We start from the raw sequence: 19,121 nt of genomic DNA, 5'->3' as shown, positions 1-19,121 counted from the left end.
ATAATTCATTTCTCGTAGAAATATCACTTGTCATGTAGTATAAAGAAATAATAGAAGAAAGAACAGGGAGCATTGATTTAGTTGTGAGTCGTAACTACACGTAAATATATTTCTCGTATCAAATATCATTCGCCAGTCGGCTGTCTAAGACTAAATTTCTTTATTTTGAAAAATAAAACGAAAAAAACTAAACTTCTGCAGGGTTTTTTTAACAAAATCTTAAATTTAGTAGTGTCTATTACTTGATGTCGCTACTTTTTGGATTTCCATTCAAAATTAAAATATAATATTGAAGTCATCAGACTGCATTTGCGGATTGCAAATGACTTTAAGAGCCATCTCAGGAATCCATTTAACACGAACTCGGTTTGGCCGAACGCCGTGGTTGTTTACTTCAGGTGTTTTGCCCACCATGGTGGACATACAGGAAATACAGACCGATGGAGCAACAGGTTCGACTACAAAGGAAAGGGGCCTGAGCCGTAAACTAATTTTTGGGATATCGATGGAACGCCATTCATCGGTGGTATATTCTGCTCATCGACGCTACTCGACCTTTGAGAAGACCCATACGGAAATTCTATCAAAACTATTTCCGCAAACCTCAGTTAAGCCAAATGATGAAGAAAGCCAGAAACGACAAAAGCGCGAAGAGGAGGAGGCAAAGGCAGAGTTTGAGCGGGCCTGGAGGCGAATGAAACTTGGGTTAAGTGCCTTTGGAATGGGCGGTTTGCTGTTCTCATTTTGGGCCATATATTTTTTTGGACAGCCAACACTCGACGAGGAGGGAAACGAGGCCGATGATGAGTTTAGCAAATTGCCGGCAATTCAACAATATATCGGACGAACCTGGAGGCAGGTGAACAAGTTTACACAGTTTATACGAGAGCCTTCGAGTCAGAAACTACTTCCAGACGAATTGCATGCGCCCTACGTGCAGCCGCCATATACATTGGTGCTCGAAGTTAAGGATGTTCTAATACACCCTGATTGGACATACAAAACAGGCTGGCGTTTCAAGAAGCGTCCTGGAGTAGACTTGTTTTTGAGTGAATGTGCCAAATACTTTGAGATCGTAGTCTACACGGCGGAACAAGGAATGACTGTATTTCCGCTCCTCGACGCCCTCGATCCAAACGGTTACATAATGTATCGTCTAGTTCGCGACTCGACACACTTTGTTGATGGCCACCACGTTAAGAATCTGGACAATCTCAATCGCGATCTGAAGCGTGTGGTAGTCGTGGACTGGGACAAGAACTCAACGAAGATGCATCCGAGAAACTCATTCTCGATACCCCGATGGTTGGGAAACGACGATGATACGACGTTGTTCGATCTGGTGTCGTTTTTGAGTGTTCTCGGCATCAGTGAGACCGAGGACGTGCGTGAGGCGCTGCAGTACTATAGCCAGTTTGAAGACCCCGTTGCCAAGTTCCGTGAAAACCAGCAAAGACTCAGCGAAAAAATGTTGGCTGAAGAGTTGGAAAAGTCTAGCAAACCACAGCCGATGGTCAAAAACTGGACTCGTCGCTTTTCCAATAATTAAAGACCTTTGAAATTAAACATTGGTTTGGCGTATACGGATTGTTTCTGGGGATCTGCTAGTGACAGCCACATTCATACACATAAAGATGTATATACATATTGTGTGTTCATATATGTACGCACGTGTGCTCAGTCCATCTCTGAGAAAAGTTCAAGCTTCGGTACCAAGTTTAAAAATGTTCCTTGAACTTGGATTTTGACTACAAGCTAGCAAGCAGCACGTCGGAGTCTCCCTCCAATGTTATTGCCATCAGAGCTGTTGAGAGCTTGGGTCCTATTTAATGGCAGTGGCGGATACACAGTCGTTGGAGTTGGATGGTGATACGTGGGGGTAGGATGCAATACAGAATACTGGACGACAGGAGTATTCAGCTGTGACCACAAAAACAGCACGCAAGCCCAGCAACATGTTGTTGGCGCCCAGTGATTGTGTGCGTGAACACGTGTCAAACAAGTGAAACGCTTGGCAAACCCTGTAGGAGACATACCATTAGGTGAGTCCTGCGCAGTACTGCTAGGAGGAGCACGTTGAGCAACAACTGTAAGGATTTTATGCCAAAATGTTGCTAAAATCTATGTGCAGAGCGGGCTTGGGCTTTTGCTGCGCACTGAGACCGAGCCATGCAATGGAAAAAAGGGGTTTTTGGGTTTCTTACTGTAACGCTTTCCAGGACATTATTTAGAAACAGAGCTTGAACACTTACTTATGCAAAAAGGCTTTTATAAACGTAAAGCCCTAACAAATAAGGTCACATAAGGGCTCACTAGAGACTACATTGCATACACTGCAGGGGCATAGGTAGCATAGCTGCAGATGTGTGTGGAAATGTCAAAACCAGGCAAAGGCAAACGCATGCGTGGGGTGCACTTGCCACGTTGTCTGACACGCTCTCCCTCGAACCATGCAAACGTCAAGGAGGAACATGATGCTGAGCATACTCGTGAGTCGTTGCAAAAGTAGCTTTGCATTGGGTGGCAGAGCCATCGGAACCAAAAGTCTCAGTTGCTAGTCAAAACTGCTGGCATCGGGAACTCGGGCCAATTTAGTTCGGTTTTGTCGTGACGGACAGAACGTTTGTGGGTCGTGTCGTACCTTGGATTTGCGGAAGGCGTACCGTACCACGGCACACAAAAAGGCACAGCGAGGATACTACAAAACGCATGACAGTGTATGTATATTCAGATATATATATGCATATGCTTATGATTGTGTATCATTAGAAAAATAAGAAAAATATATAAAATATCTTATAAATGTTGACACAGCTTAGGATCTATTTTCTTATTTTCTAAACCCTAGATTTTGCCTCCGTTTCGACTCTTAGGATGCGCAAATTCCAATTAAAGCCGAGGGAAATTCCTTCTTTATTAGACCCAGTGCATGAATGTCTTCAGTGTTCTTGTATGTTTTGTGCGGAAGCTTGTGTTAGCGATTAAAATACAGAATCAAATCCCGACGCACGCGAACCACTTTCGCCAAATAAGTTTAATTAGGTGCGGGGTCCTATCGAAGTAGATAATATGTACATATATGTGTCCGCTTTAACTCATGTCGAGGAGTTCGTTCAGGTTGAAACGCATCCTACCACTGCCACACCCTAAAAATCAAATCAGCTCGATGTTCGCTGGGGAACAACAATAATAGTATTGCAACAATGCGTTAAAAAGCAACCCTATTTTTTTTGTGTTCATTATAGCCTTGGAGAAATGGAAAATATGTTGACAGCTGAGCAGTTCCCTACTGCTTGTAGAATGGATTTTATAGATAAAAAAGGTCGCAAGAAAATGTGATTCCATAGATAAGCATTAATTTGCTTTATTAATCCTCTGATATTATTGAAAATGTGTGATGAATTGCTGCAACTTATAACTATATGTAAAAAAAAATTACCATTTATGCAGCTAATCCTGTGGAAGATACAAAGATAATCATATCGTTCCGTGCGTAGTATATGAAGAATGACAACAGAGACCTATTTGGACTTGTCTTATGAGCGAGGGAAGGGGTCAAAGAGACACCATAGACCAAAAATTTTGAAGTTATCGGATGTTACAATACCGCATCGCAGTCGCAAGAAAAGCAAAGTTAAGGTGAGTTGTAGTCAGTCGTATTTGTGGTGCATATCCCCGGCATTTTTCTTTACAATTTATTGTCAGACAAAGGACCGCTCAGCCATATTAGTGCGGGAAAGAATCTACGATGATCCCGCCTATACCGAGGACATCAGCCACTTGGCAAATCCCATTCGACGTGGCAGCGTTCCTGGAAAGCACTCCGCAGAGCACAAGTCAAAGTCTGACATTTCTGGGCAGACAGCATCGGCCAGTAGTCTGCTAAGCAGGCACCAGTTAACCAAAGATCTCCATCAGTATGTTTCGGCCAAGCAAAGCAAGTACAAAGGCGCCAACAGTGCAGGTGCGCCCTCAGGGAGTACTGCCGTTAACGTCAGTTACAATTGTGGCTCGAGCAGCTCCGACAATGCGACGCTGGAGCCAACTAAGAGCAGCAGCATGACTCGTCGCGTACGCAGCTTAGAGCGAAGTTTAGCAAAAGAGCGAACTGACAAGAAAGCAACGCAAAAGCGCAACTCCAAGCAAAAGCGGAATCTCAGTCTTGACAACAGTCGAAATTTGCTTCCGGGCCATTCCCAGCATGCGGCACAGCCCATCAAGCAGGGCTACGACTTCGAGACCCGGGCACGCAGAACGCCCGGCAGAAAGAAGTATACTGAAAGCAGCGTGGAAGCTGCCCAGACGGAAGCTAGCGAACTAGACGATGCGTATTCCGTGCGGAGCTCGGCGAAGGATTCTACGGCTACAGTACCTGTGGAGACAAACGCAATCGGCAAACGCTTCCTTCGTGGCGAAATTGGAATCAAAAGCTTCAATTACTATCTTCTAAAGGAGGGCTTAAAGAGCTCAAAAAAGCTGACAGGCAAGCAACGTAGCACGTTGCACAGTGAGGAAGCATATTCTAAATCCGAGAAAATGCACTCACGCAGCGAGGAGAACATCTATGAGGAGATTTTCTTTAAAGATACACCTAGCACCGCTACCACTTCAACTACAGCATTGGCAACCACATCCACGCCTCCACAACCACTTGGCAAAGAGGCCCACAACCATCCACAACAGGTCCAAAAAGGAGTGGAACAGGTGCTACCTCGCGTAATGAGTGGGCCTAATGGGGAAAGTGACGTTGGAGTCTTTGCGGACTGTGAGCTCTGCATGGAACAGTGTAGCAAGGATAGCTGTGAGTATTGTTTGGACCAGGCGGTGCAAGGAGCTCGAAAAAATCAGGCGCAGCCGCAGAAGCAGACCCCTCAACAAGAGCCGTTCATCAATCAGGGGTACCACGGCGAAAACAGTGATCCACAGGGCACATTGTCAAGGGGCACAGACCCGGTCGGGCTTCCCGCTGCCCATATTCTGGAGTTTCAGTCGTACAACCCCAACAACCCCGGAGTTTACAAAATCGAAACGACACCTGTAGCCATAACGGGAGACTATAATCCGATCTTGCAGTTCCAGCAATCGTCGGCCACCACATCAACTTCGACAACTACAACACCCGGCGACCAGCAGCAGCACATTCAACCGCATCAGTTGCAGCAACCGATCTACGGCGGCTACTACCATCCACTGCCGCACCAGAAGCCCCTCCATACAACTATTGTTGGCAACCCGCTGACAAGGCAGTACGCTGTTAGCGGCAGTCTCCTGCTGGCGCAAGTTGCTGGACCTGGATCAGCTCCACCTCGCCGACCACAGCAGCAGCAGCATTATATCGTCAGCTATCAGAATGGAGGACCAGTCGCAGGAGGAGCTTCCTTGCAACGCTTGAACACAAAATCCTCCTCCTCGAGCGACTCTCTTCCCCACCACAAGTACAACACAATGACTCGCATGGAAGCAAACGTTTTTTCCGCCCCGTCTACAGGGGATCTCTGTTACGCAGTCGGCGGTACGGCTCCTCTTCATCCTCTAATGTATGCTGCCAGTCGCCCCATCGGTGGATCCCAAATACTGATCGACCCATACGATCCTCCGCAGATGTACAAAAGCGATTCGAAGGCTTCCATTCTGAGCGAGTTCTCGCTCCGTAGTAGCGACAACTCGCAGCGCTACGGCCCCCATCGTGTGAGCGATTCAAGTATCTTTTCAATATACTCGAATTCGGGCCAGAGGCGCTACTTCGGGAGCTCAGAGAGTCGGTTTGGATATGATTGCCGGCGTTGTAGCTTGGACGGCATTATTGGAATGGGGTCGGGAACTGCTATGGGGGCTACTACGGCTCCTTCCGATAAATGCAGCTATTCTGACAACTGTCGCTACGAGTGCAGGAACTGCGATTGTTCTTCCAATTACTTCAGTTCCGATTTTGACGACTTGTATGGATCCATAGCTCGTGGAGGAAGCAGTGGCATACCACGCAAAACTGCGGCAGGAACGCTGCCATCCAGTTCACAAGGCGCCAGCACGGATCTGAAGGAAAAACCACCGCCGCCGTCCTTGCTACAGCAGCAGTTCTCTGCACCGCTGGACTTCAAGCAAAATAAATACGCGCAGGACTTTTTCAAACACGTAAATGACGTGAAGCGCAGTATTTATCAGTCTGAAATGCAAAGGAACAATAGCTTTGAGTCCTCCAGACGGGGACCCAGGGCCGGGGGCAATAACACCAATACAAGGTCAAGCCCCAAGCGTGCTGTCTCCCAAGAACCCATCCTGGAGCCCGTCGTGTCCACGCTGCCATTGAGCAGGGGTCGTCCGGCTGCAGGAGTCAGGCCTACACCTGCGCCTCGAACAAGTCTACAATCGCAGCCTGCACTGCCGGCCACGTCCACGCCCAGTAAGTGTCCAAAATATGTTTTCTTACCCTGATTCTAAGATAATAATCAATTTCATTCGTCAGGAGACCCTACACCCACAAAGCGTAGAGCCCAACCCAGTGGGCGGCGTGAGTATCCCTCGCTGGACCGACTCGTGGCATCTAACACGGGAACGATACCTAAAAGGCACAGCAGGACAATGGAGGAAACGGAGTCACTAAACCCGAAGTTTACGTCTAAGCCCAAAGAATCCGATGCAAAGGATTCTATGACAGGGAGCAATAGCGAAGAACAGTTTACGCCGGGCAAGAGACATCATCGATCGAGCGGCACAAAATCTCATCAAAACGTGCCTGGTCCCAGTACCCGACGAAAAGACATTCCGGCCCCTCCTCCACCGTCACCAGCAACCTATTCTGATCTGCAAGAGCTGAAAGCGAACATGGAAGGTCTACAAGATGACACAAACTCACGAAGTCTCGAAAGTGAAACTAGCGAATCGCCAGCAGTGGCAAACCCAAGCGTCAGGTCCCCCACGGGATCTCACAATGACAAGAAAACAACAAGGCAGTTGGCACCTGTCCAGTCTGCTAGATCGGTAGCTCCATTCAAAATCACAATCGCTCTAACGGATATGGATATACAAGCAGAATTTTCTACCAAAAGTCCACCAACGGTGTCGATATCAGGCCATCTAGATACAGGACCAAATACAGGTCCAGACATTAGTTTATTGGAACAGGAAGATGCCGATGTGTTTTACGATGCACGCAGCGAGGATTCTGGTGCAGGTATCCTGCCGACTGAAACCTGTCCACCACTAGCTAAGGTAAGATTCTTTAATTATTTGTTGTTAGTTTTACATAATAACCACTCTCACAGCTCAACATTTACCCCATCGAGAGATTCAGTAGTCTCCAATGGTAGGTCGCTGTCTACTTTTATACTGAGCAAACATCATAATTTAATTAAGAAAATAGGGTTGAACAAGATTTTAATTAAATGATATTCCTGTAGGGCGCGTCCGGTATGGTAACATGCTCACAGGAGGCAGCTGACGGGAAAATGGCTACAGAGAATAGCAAGGAAACAAATTACAGCGGAATGGAAAACTCTAGCAAGGATGTCAATACTTTCCTCCGAACTCACCCTATCGCAGCGGGCCTCGAACAGACGTCAAACATCTCGGGCATACAGCAAGGGAATGACATTGGTATGGCCAGCGACGATGCTGATTCCTTAAAACAAGGGGGAGGCAGAGTTCAAGAACAAATCACACCCTATGATGTTGAGAACCAAGTAGGCTTGAATACAGGCCTTCAATCCCATCAGTGGCGGTCCGAGTCCGAGATGACAGAAGTAACATTGAAAGGAAAGTGCGCGGAAAAGACAAGCAAAACAATAGACGATGAAGAAACCCCAACGAGCGCCATCGACCAACATGCTGCCGCAACATGTTTGGAGGGGCAACATACCAGTTTACCAGCAACAACAATTTTCCACGGAGTTTCAACAATCACCAACGCTGGAAACATCAGCTCTAACAACACCCCTGCACACAGCACCAGAGCCAGCAGTACCGATGTGGATGTCTATGTCGAGTTCAGTTGCACGACGGCCAACACGGACAGCCCAACGCTTACGCACAGGTACGCGATTCCATTTCTGTTTCCCGCGACCGAAAATGTATAGCTTGTATTATCAAAGAACTTGAACTTTATCCTGAACGTAGGCGTTAAAAAAAGGTTACATGCATAAGTTGACAAAGACAAACAACACTTGTTGTTCTACCAGTTTTTCGTTTCGTCGGTTTGGAGGAGCAGTCGATAGCCGTGTTTAAGCTTGTGCGCAACATGCAGTATCTTCAAATCCGCTACCCATTTTCTGTGGTCCCCCTTTCCGGTGTGTCTAAAGTTGAAGACATTGACAAGTTCATATAAGTAAAAGTGTACTCAATGCCAATCGCAAATTATCAATAACTTTGTGGGGAATTTTCAAGTGCTCTCATTAGACTGTGATTTTATTTTCATTCCATGAGAGTGAAATTATATGCGCAGCAGCTGTTGAGAGTCCCCCATTGCGTCGCATTCTGCATTAATCGTACCTTGTGATATACCCCCCATCAAAACTTTGTTTTGTTGGCTACAGAGCCGAGAGCTTGGGACAGGTGATACTGCAAGGCCGCAGCTTGTTCCTACGCACAATTTCTGATTGAGCAGCGTATGGCCACCCGGATAACAATTTCCCGAGCCCCAGGCCAATTGTTCAGTGAGCTGCAATGAATTGCAAAAGACTACAATTAAGTAATTGTGAAAGTTGCTTAAGTTGCAATAACCGATTTTATTTTTTGGCTTTGTTTGATTTTCCATACAGTTAGATCTTACCAACGACTTACAGTTAATAAATTATGAGTAAGATGCGGGGTCGTGTTCTCATTTTGTGAATAATTAGCCACCGAAACTTGGGACAGTTTCAAGATGTTGCTTTAAGATATGAGTAAAACTTGAATATATGATTTTATTTTGAGCATACACATTGTACTACCTGAGCTCCTGACATCAGACAATTCTGTTAATAGACGCTCAAAAAAGTAGGCAAGCTTTTTATTTTACCTTAGGGTACTTCGTGTCTTTCTCGAGTTTCTTGGCCGTGCTATCCTTTTCGTAAAACTTCCGCACAGTTAAGTTTGTCCGCGGTCAGTTTTTATACCCGTACTCAAAAAAGAGTTAAGGGGTATATTAGATTTGTGGTAAAAGTGGATGTGTGCAACGCAGAGAAGGAAACGTTTCCGACCCCATAAAGTATATATATTCTTGATCAGCATGAATAGCCGAGTCGAAATAGCCATGTCCGTCCGTCCGTCCGTCTGTCCGTCCGTCCGTCTGTCCGTCTGTCCGTCTTGATGAGCGCCTAGATCTCAGAGACTATAAGAGCTAGAGCAACCAAATTTTGTTTCCAGACTCATGTAATATCACACTGCTACAAGTGTATTTCAAAATTCCGCCCCGCCCCCTTTCGCCCCTACAAAGGACAAAAAAAAGGACAAATCTAAATGGTACATGTATAATCTACATGTTAGATGTAGAATAGACATAGTATATGTAGATGTAGATAGCAGATGTAGCAAAAAAATGTAAAAAGTAAAAATTTTTTTTTTTAATTCTAAAAAATTATAAGTTCAAAAATGTATATACTGACTGAGTACGGGTATAAGTAGAGTCGCGTCCCCAGAAGCGACTCACACGTTCCTTCTCGTTTCTACCTTAAATCTGGTAGTACAAGTGCTTGTTTGTAGCAAAATGTGTGATGCTGTGGACTGCGGGTCCTGTTTCCTTCTTCAATAAAATTTTGGGTAATCAATAAATTGCGGAAAAAGCTTCGCATACTGTCTCCTGCCAACGCATACTTGTTCACAAACAAATCGCACAATACAAGAGCCCCAGCATACATAAATCAATTTTGTCTTTTGTTTCGTTTTTCTGTGTGAGTATTCAATCATTTACCTATGTACATATATGTATGTATATGTATGTACATATGTTTACACCCCCATATGTGTTGTTTGTGGCTTCTGCCACGAGAACACGCAGAATAGCATAATTTTTGTGCCGCACCATTGCAATGCATTGTCTTTAAAATTCAATAGCTTCGCTTCTGGCACAGAAGCTACAGAAATTCCAATTAAATATGTGCATCCAGAGCACAGCTAATTGAAAACAAGTTCAACTTGCGAAGAGCTCCGATAAGTGAGAAAAAAAACCGGCATGACCCAAGAGACAAGATCTCTTATTGAAAAATAGTGGTTGAGTATTCGTGAAATCGCAAGCGACCTTCAAAACCTTCAAGCCATCGCCGCAGAAAATATAAAAAATGTTTGTTGGCATTTTGCAATTGAACTGTTACAAATTGCATACGAGTTTGAGTACGAGTACAGCCTACAATTGCCATTGGATGGTCCGATGATGATGAATGCGATCATAATGAACTGCGGCTTGTTGGCCTGGCCACTTACAAATATGGTATAGAAAATGTGAAACTTGTTTCCTACGGTGGTAACTTCATTTGGTCATTGGCTTTCAGTCAATGCCGTTGCTGTTTCAATTGCAGTTGCGTTGGCAGCTTGAGCTTACAGCGAGCGGAGTTACCACATCACACAACATCGAAGAAGCAGCTTCTGAGCTAGTAAAATTACTAGTCGCAGTCGAAAGTGCAAGTTGACTAACTGGTGTATGCAAGTAAATGCAATCGATTTTCTAGTACCCGTCCTCGCCTCCTCGTCCTGCTCTGCAAAAAAGATTGCAGCGGCTTAAAAAGATTGGTAAACCAGTTTTATGAAGCTCAGTCTGCCTCAGACGCAAGCGCAATGTATGGTGGAGTTTATTTGTAGCTTTGCTTGTTATATCCAAACCGGCAACCCATGCGGTTAATAGATAGGGAATTTTGTTTTAAGAAATGAGGGAAAACTTCGGAATGCATCGAATACTTAGTAGATCCATGTGCGTACTTTTTAACAGAAAAAGATAAGAAAACCTTGATTAGATCCATCATCAATAAACTTTCAAAGCAGTCCCTAAATTTCCTTGGGCTTTTTTCGGTCTACATTAAATATAAGTTTCTGTTACGGCATCTTAATGAATAATTTTGATTGGCACGCTCGCTAATGTAAGCCACACTTATTAAGTTCCTTGAGCTTAACTTAGAGTTTTATTTTGTTTTCTTTACTTGCAATAGTCTACCGTAGTCTTCGAATGCTTTTAATCACGCTAAAGGGATTGTGCAAGCTTGTACTGGACACTGTATTGCTAAAAGGAGAAGGGATACTTTAAAAATTAAATGATGGACACACGAATATAGTCATGATGGTAAAAAGAAATGGCAAGCGCAAAGCTTTCAGAAATAAAGACTCCTATTAAAACGCGTTTATGTCTGCACATGTGAGTGAAGATGTAACACTACAGGATCCAACCGTTTCGGTGGGTGGGGGGTGGGGGGGGGTTTGGTGGGGTAGGGGGGGGCGGGCCGAGCAAGGGTTGTACTTGGCGTCGGCCTGTCCTGGGGCGGGTTCGGCTGCTGGCCGCGGGGGGCGGCCCCGGGGGGGGGGCCCCCGCCCCGGGCCGGGGGCTGGTAATTAGCGGTACACTTGAGCGTATACGACTGTAAAGGCACACAACACTCACTTGTATATAAATACATACACTCACTTACTTACATACATTGCCATCACTTCCTGTTTACTCGCAGAGTCGGCAATATCCTTTCACTTACACATAAATATCTATTTATGTGTTTACACAAGTTTTTGCAGGTTTACGCATTTAAATTCAGAGTAGAGTGTGTTGAATTGGATTACGGACACTGAAACACCTGAGCATATGGGCATAATAATGTTGCCTTTTACCAGTCAACCAATGCTGAGAATACTCAAAGTTTCTTTATAGTTGATACAGATGTGATAGCAGATTGGTAGGTACCTCTCTCCTCGCCCTTTATGTTTTACGCCTAAAATTCACATAAGAAGCTTTTAATAAAAAGAGACCTGGAAAACCACAAATTGGGATACAAGTTATAACGCCTACACGTACAGAAAGAAGCAACGAACCGAATAGCTTTTTCTTTTTTTTCGTTGGGTGCTGCCCATTTTGGAGTGACAAGTTTTGAATTTGCCAAAAACGGCAATGCTGGGCACACAGCTTGTAATGGTGCCTTTTAAGTTGTCGCATCTTTTTCTTGTCTTCTTATTGTATTTTAGCCTGTTAGACGTCTAATCCACTGTTAAACTCAAACACAACATCAAAGATACATACATATCGTGAACCACCCGTAAAAGGGGAAGGAGAGTGAAAAGACGGCCATAACAGCAGGGAGCTGGAGGAATGTTTAGAAACATTTATTGTGAAGTGCCCAAGAGGTGAAGACGCTTCCGGAAATGTCAGTCTCAAGCATCCAGTCCTCGTTCTCGTATCGTTCTCATGGTCACAGACAGATTCCGATTGTCTCTTTTTGTTTCTCCAACCCCCTTCGTATACTGAACTGTCATTGACACTCCACTTCTTCATATATACATGTGTACATATGTATGCATATTGGTCAGACGCGTTAGCCTAATTCAATGTCAAGCTGTGCAGCTTATCAATAAACTTTAAATACATCTAATAATAAGATGCGTAACTCTCATACATTTCAATTGACATCTCGCTCGCTCAAGTTTGAGAGCGTACAATTCTAAAAATAGAATGCGCTTGCATGTGAGTGCATATGTGTGGTAACTTGAGCAAAACAAACAAGATTTTTTGAAACTTCTTCTTCGAAAATCTTTTTTTACTGATTGGAAAATAAAAAAATTATATTCTCTAGATTCATATTTAATTTCTTAATATTATGTATTTATTTATATCTTAAATAACTGCATAAGACCGTAAAATTATTTTACACCAACCCCAATTTCGGTAAATAAATTTCAGGCAGATCAGAAGTTTTGCCAAAACCATGAAAATTTTCTTATTTACACGACGCACGCCGAATACCCTAATGACAATTGCTAGTGTGTGAAGTCATGTATTAAATGTTTTATGAATGTATATTTACATATGTATGTACATATGGGCGTTCCTACTGGGACGTTAATTCGTACGACATGTTTGTAGCTATATTACCTCGTTGATATGGTCAGCGGGCGCCCGGGCGGGGGCGGGGCGTTTAGGGGTGTCGGCGGGGCGGGCGACGGGCCGCGTGCCGGCCGGCCCCGTCGGGTGGGGGCCGGGGGGTCCCCAGCGGGGAGGGCCCAAGCGGGCGCGCCCGTACATATATCCGCACAATATATTCATACATTCTATATTTTAAAAACAAACTGTACATAAAATATATACAAACAATATACAATTTTTTATATTGGACGGCAAGCGTCTACGAAAAGTATCATACCACCATACACAAATTCTTAAGTGAAGGGTATATTTGGACAGCGCTGTAAAAAACCGTATGCATGCAGTCACATCTAGAGTGCTTGAGAATACGTGTGCACATACATATGCAGTCGTCGGCGATACCGATGCACTATGGGGAAAATTCCAATTTTTCGGGTAATTAATAACTTTTAAACTAAGCAAGATTTTTCGATGCGGTTTTTTGATTTATGTTATGTACACCCCTAGAAACATTTTTGGAAAAAGTAGGCGTGTTACCGCCCACAAATTAAAAAAAAAATAATTTTTTTTTGTATAATATTAAAAATTGGAATATTTTTATTAATATTTATTGACTATAATACTCCTTTATACATAAAAACGAGAAGGAACGTGTGAGTCGTTTCTGGGGACACGACTCTGCTTATACCCGTACTCAGTCAGTATATACATTATTGAGCTTATAATTTTTTAGAATTTTAGAAAAAAAAAAAAAAAATTTACATTTTACATTTTTTTGCTACATCTGCTATCTACATCTCATCTACAATGTCTATTCTACATCTAACATGTAGATTGTACATGTTCCATTCATATTCTACATCTCCTCCGCTAGGGGTTGCTCGCGCACTGAACGCGGCAGCGTGTGCGAGCGAGAAGGAAAATTAGTTGCGTTGTCATGGGCGGGAGGGGGAGGGTAAGCAACTGAAAATTAATTTCTTCATTCTGGCTATAATTATGATCCGATCTGATTCAGATTCGGCAGTCTGGTAGATATGGTCATTCTCTACGATACTGCGTTTTTAGTTTTATCGTACCTTTAAAAATGTGCCTCCCACAGATTTTCGTTCTTTGTGTGGGCGGAAGGGGGCGGGGCGAAATTTTGAAATACACTTGTAGCAGTGGGATATCACATAAGTCTGGAAACCAAATTTGGTTGCCCTAGCTCTTATAGTCTCTGAGATCTAGGCGCTCAACAAGACAGACAGACGGACAGACGTACAGACAGACATGGCTAGCAGTGGGATATCACATAAGTCTGGAAACCAAATTTGGTTGCCCTAGCTCTTATAGTCTCTGAGATCTAGGCGCTCAGCAAGACAGACAGACGGACAGACAGACATGGCTATATCGACTCGGCTATTGATGCTGATCAAGAATATATATACTTTATGGGGTCGGAAACGTTTCCTTCTCTGCGTTACACACATCCACTTTTACCACAAATCTAATATACCCCTTAACTCTTTTTTGAGTACGGGTATAATAAAGTTTTACTCTTGGAAAAACTTAATTTTGATGAAATTCAGGAGCTAAAGAAACAATAGTTAATATTAATAGAAATTTTTTTAGTTTTTTCTTAATTAATCTTCGAAATCCTCAAAAGTTGGATATGGGCCTTCAATTTCACATAATAAGAGGATTTAAAAATCGATGGGAAGGGCAAGGCCTTTATGCTTGCTGCTTGAATCAACATAGAGACATTGCTCTTGAGTTTTTGATAGAGCTGCTGCTTGTTTTTTTAGCTCCTACCCCTTTAACAAGCAAGCCAACTTTGGATGACCAATTTGTCGATTATTGTTCCTATTCGAGTCGCTTTTGTATAATTTTGTTGTGCTCAATAACCAGTTTTAATGATTTTTTCAAAATATTTTTTGTTCCGCATGCATTTTTTCCATTTGGCATTCTAGTTTCGGCACACAATTTGACTTTTACTCTTTAAATATAGCACATGTTTTAAAACATGATTGTTTTTATTAACTCTCTTCAAAAAAAAAATCCAGAATCGCATTTTCTTGATTGCATATGCCTTTTTCCTTGCGCCATACTTCAAACAGCTGCGCGTTTGAAAACTCGAAGTCCGCTGCAAAAAATTAATTTGCGCAGATAGTGCGCAAAAGTGTGCATTTAGACAAACTGCCTTTAAATCAAAATTATTAGCTCTACGACATACACTTGGACGTACACTTGTCAACCCTAATTCTTTTTTTATATGTCTCCACGAACTTGAAATATATTTCCAAAAAATGTGCTTTGAGAACGTTTCCTACTTTTACAAAATATTAATAGAACACGCACAACAACAAAGTATTAGTACAACCAATACATAGTTAAAACCCGTGTGATTGCTATCCTTTTGAAATTTTACAAAAAGAATATTTCGCGTTTGAATAGTGGCATTTTGAAAATAGGCTGAAAAAATATTGCAATCTTAAAGCAAGTGCTTTTCTACAGCAACAGCTGACTTTAACAGCTGTTAGACTTAACAGTGCTATGTTATATAACACTTTTGGTATTGGACTTTACAGTTTGAAGTTTTCTTAATATGTTACCAAAAAAAAAAAACCAATTTTAATACTTTGAGAAAATGACTAAATACCCGAAAAATGGGAATTTTCCCCATAGTGCGATGGCGCAATTTCAAAAACGTCTAAGTCAGTCGGGAAATATTTGTATTGCATAAATACATTTATTAGCTGTTTGGGACTTGTTTTCATTTCAAAAAGCAAAAAGTTTAAACAAAAATTATTAAGTCGGTAGGTATCGATATTAGCACAAAAATTAAACGGCGGCGTCTTTCGGAGACAGGACTTAACTGTCGTGGGCCAGGCCAGACAAAAGTACCACTTTTGGCACTAAAAATAATCCAGAAAAAGCTCCAATTGGATAGTATGACGAATAATCTCCGGAACGTCGGTGAACACTTTTAAATTGAGTGCCCAAAACAAACGGTGTGGCAAGGAGGCAGCAGGATGACCTGGGGATATAGTAAATATCAATGGTGGGTGAATTAAAAATAAAATTTAAAAAAGTGTGGTGTAACGAAATAAATATCGAAACATTCTGAAACTTAGTAGATACGAAGCTTTCGCTTAGAAAACTAGTTCTAAAACACACAGGATGTTAAAAAAAGTATTACTCTAGTATCTAGAGTCTAGTTCCTTATATACTGTTCAATATTCATAGAATCAAACTTAAAAGCAAAACAATTTTATTTTCTGATATATAAATATAAGAGTAAATATAAAAATTGTATTGATTTAAGCATTCTATTGAAAACAAGGACATTTGGGTTAATTTTTTTTGTGTATTCCTCTTGCTTTTTATGTTGTTCACTTGGTTTAAGAAGCTTATCATAGCAAACATTCTAACATACCAAAATTGTATAAAACAAAAAAAAAAAACTTATTTTTAAGTGTCCGGATTTCTTTGTCCGCTACTGTACGTACATATGTACATATGTGTCAATGAGTTGAAGAAAGTGCTGAATAATATTCCCGGATATTGAACTGGTCGTTTATCCTAGCCTTAAGCCTGACAGGCTTCAAATACTTCCATATTAGCGTTGAATTGGAAGGCTATTGGCTAACTGAGGGCACTTTCAAAACATAAATATTTAGAACACTGTAGGGCTTAAATACAACCAAACTAAAACGGAGCTCATCTTTCTTGCAGTGATCGGAACTTCCTCGATATACCTTTACTTCAAATAGCCGCAGGGACTCCAGCACAGTCCCGACCACTGACTCGTCAGGACTTCGCCTGCCTCGACTCCAGTGAGGCGCAATCGGACGATAGTCATCTGACCCGCGATTCCGTAACGCGCGAGTCCCAGAACGATGAACTCTCCTCATCCACTCTTGAAAAACTAGACGTTAGCACGCTTCCATTGCCCGCTATACCGAAGCGCCGTCGCCCCCGCTCCCGCGCCAGTCCCTCAAAGAATTTGCAGCATCGGCAGCGCCATGAAGCCGTCGAAAATGCTAATGCAGTCGACACTTCGCCAGCATCATCACAACAGCAACATCTTAAGCCAAGGCAGCGCGCCTATACTCCAGACATACAAAAGTCAGAGATAAGCACGCCAAAAAACAACGCAGCCAATCAAAAGCCGCAGCAACACCTCTCCGCTTTCCAGCAGTACGTCGTCAAGCGACGGGAAAGTCTTGAGGCATCGAACCGCAGCTTCAACGAGAAACTGGAGGCCCGTAGAATGCATGGTGCAAACAGCGGAGTTCCCACTTATTTGTTTGGGGAGCACTTTCAGGCAGGGGGTGTCGGCGGTCCTGGCTCTGGGCGCAAGTCTCTCTCGCCCGCCACCAACAAGGAGGAAATCTATCTGAACAAGTCTGGCTGGGTACAGGTAAACACAAAACGCGGGGGCTTCAAAGAGGACAGTTTTGGCGGCTATCGACGTCAGCAGAATGGTGGCACGGCCTCTATCCTGCAGGACAATGGAAGAAGTCGAGCTGCCGAACGCTATTCCCTTATAAATCAGCACCAACAGCAACAATCAAACTTTAGCATCGCAGAGCCAAAGTTCGTTGGCTCCAAAGTTGAAGAGCTGATACAGCGAAACGAGGCGCGGCTTGGTGGATTCTCCTCCCGTGATCCTGCACTGCGCCCGGGCTACCGAATTATAGACCCCCAACTAGCAAGCATCCTCAATGATCGTCCGGGCTTCCTGCCTGTCAAGAGCCCAAACGACTTGGACTCGCCTATCACTCCCATTCTGTCGCCGCCTCCCGCTTTCCAGGACAACAGCCGAACACCGCGTCAGGTGGACCGCCGCAAGTCAAGTCGCCAGCAAGCTCCCCTCCCACTGCCGATGCAGCTGCAGTCTGAAGCCCAGCAAAGTCCACAGCATCTGGCCAATGGAACCGTCAAGGGTATGGTCTTTTCCCGAAGCTTTGAGTATGACGCGCGACGACCCACGCCCATCAACAGCTATGTGGAAACGTTCTCTCGAAGCTTTGATGGAAATCTTTCGGAGCGTCCGCTGCAGTTGGGCATGCCTTTGGTAGGACAGCGCGAACGATCCCCGAATTTCAGCACACTGACCGGAAACTCGCCCAACTATTTAACGAAGCGAGAGAGTGGAGGCGGCAGCAGTGGCTCCCTCCGCAGTCGGGACAGCTCGCCAAAGTTTCTGAGTCCACAAACGACCACTGCCTATCTGAACGCGTCGGTAAAGGAGGCGCCACCGGCCTACAACATGTCTGGGGGCGGGGGCCAACAGGCCAAATACTCTCCGCGCTCGCGTCTCGAACAGACCTCTGATAGATCCAAAATCCATGCCCTGGGTCGCTCGCGCAAGTCCCAGTTTAACCGCATGGGAAGCGCAGGACCTCCTGCAGCGCCACCGTCCTCCCTAGGCATGGGAGTTTCGCGCTTTCGCAGCTTTGACACAACAAAAAGCCAGCGCCTCAACTCATGCGACAGTGGTGCGCGATCAGGTGAGTACTTTGCAAATCTACTTATTCAAAATGAAACATCAAATTACATTAATTACATTTTACTCAAAAAACCCTGATGTGCTCCCGTCTTGACGATTGCCAGATCTGTCTAACGATGAACTGGACAACGAGGATGGGTTTTTGAGCGAGTTCCTATCGGACGGAAGCCAGAAGTTCCAGAAACTGTGTTCGAGCAGCGTTAGTATCTCGCCCTTCAAGATGCAGCGCCAGCGCTCCCTAACGCCAGAACGTAATGAGTCCCACAGCTCATCCAGCAGCCTGCGTAAACAGCGATCACTAACACCAGAATCGCGATCCCTGACACCCGAGGAGCGCCGAAAAAAGGGGTCCCAGCATTCCCTATTGGGCTCACGTCAGAACTCCGGGACCAGGAGCAACACGTTAGAGGCGCGACCGCGTCACGGGGATAAGACGCCGCCCAACATCTCACGCAGCTCTTCCAGCTCCAGCTACAGTGGCGGAGAGCCCTGTTCCATTCCGGTATCTGCATCTGGTCCAACCAACCACCGTCGTGCTATGGCTGCTGCCCACAGTGCAGCCAAGCAAGCGGAGCAAGAGCACCGCATTAGACGGTCGAGGTA

At 44.2% G+C, this 19,121-nt stretch overlaps 3 protein-coding genes across 9 annotated transcripts in view; all 3 read left to right on the top strand.

The window, feature by feature from the left end:
• Positions 1-111: 111 nt before the first annotated feature.
• Positions 112-1,561, top strand: LOC111073712 (mitochondrial import inner membrane translocase subunit TIM50-B). The gene has a single exon (XM_022366180.2). The coding sequence runs from the start codon at positions 323-325 to the stop codon at positions 1,547-1,549; it is 1,227 nt and encodes a 408-aa protein (XP_022221872.1). The 5' UTR covers positions 112-322; the 3' UTR covers positions 1,550-1,561.
• Positions 1,562-1,573: 12 nt separating this feature from the next.
• Positions 1,574-5,774, top strand: LOC111073711. The gene is made up of 4 exons (XM_041593864.1): positions 1,574-2,717; positions 3,451-3,639; positions 3,706-5,701; positions 5,734-5,774. The coding sequence occupies exons 2-4, from the start codon at positions 3,508-3,510 to the stop codon at positions 5,772-5,774; spliced, it is 2,169 nt and encodes a 722-aa protein (XP_041449798.1). The 5' UTR covers positions 1,574-2,717; positions 3,451-3,507.
• The window catches only part of LOC111073709, a 38,440-nt gene continuing 25,009 nt past the window's right edge, over positions 5,691-19,121 (top strand). For 5 of the 7 annotated variants that reach the window (XM_022366167.2, XM_022366165.2, XM_022366166.2 and 2 more), the window contains exons 1-5: positions 5,691-6,400; positions 6,464-7,209; positions 7,398-8,029; positions 16,739-18,519; positions 18,623-19,118. In XM_022366167.2, coding sequence (XP_022221859.2) covers positions 5,809-6,400; positions 6,464-7,209; positions 7,398-8,029; positions 16,739-18,519; positions 18,623-19,118 — 4,247 coding nt within the window. In that variant the 5' untranslated portion in view covers positions 5,691-5,808. The remainder of the gene's footprint in view (positions 6,401-6,463; positions 7,210-7,397; positions 8,030-16,738; positions 18,520-18,622; positions 19,119-19,121) is intronic. The other 2 variants (XM_022366164.2, XM_022366162.2) reach the window with 1 other exon arrangement.

This window comes from Drosophila obscura, unplaced genomic scaffold (assembly GCF_018151105.1).
Source record: "Drosophila obscura isolate BZ-5 IFL unplaced genomic scaffold, ASM1815110v1 contig_200, whole genome shotgun sequence".
Classification (NCBI taxonomy): Eukaryota; Metazoa; Arthropoda; class Insecta; order Diptera; family Drosophilidae; genus Drosophila; species Drosophila obscura.
The sequence above is the reverse complement of the archived record's forward strand: the minus strand, read 5'-3'. Positions and strand labels throughout refer to the sequence as shown.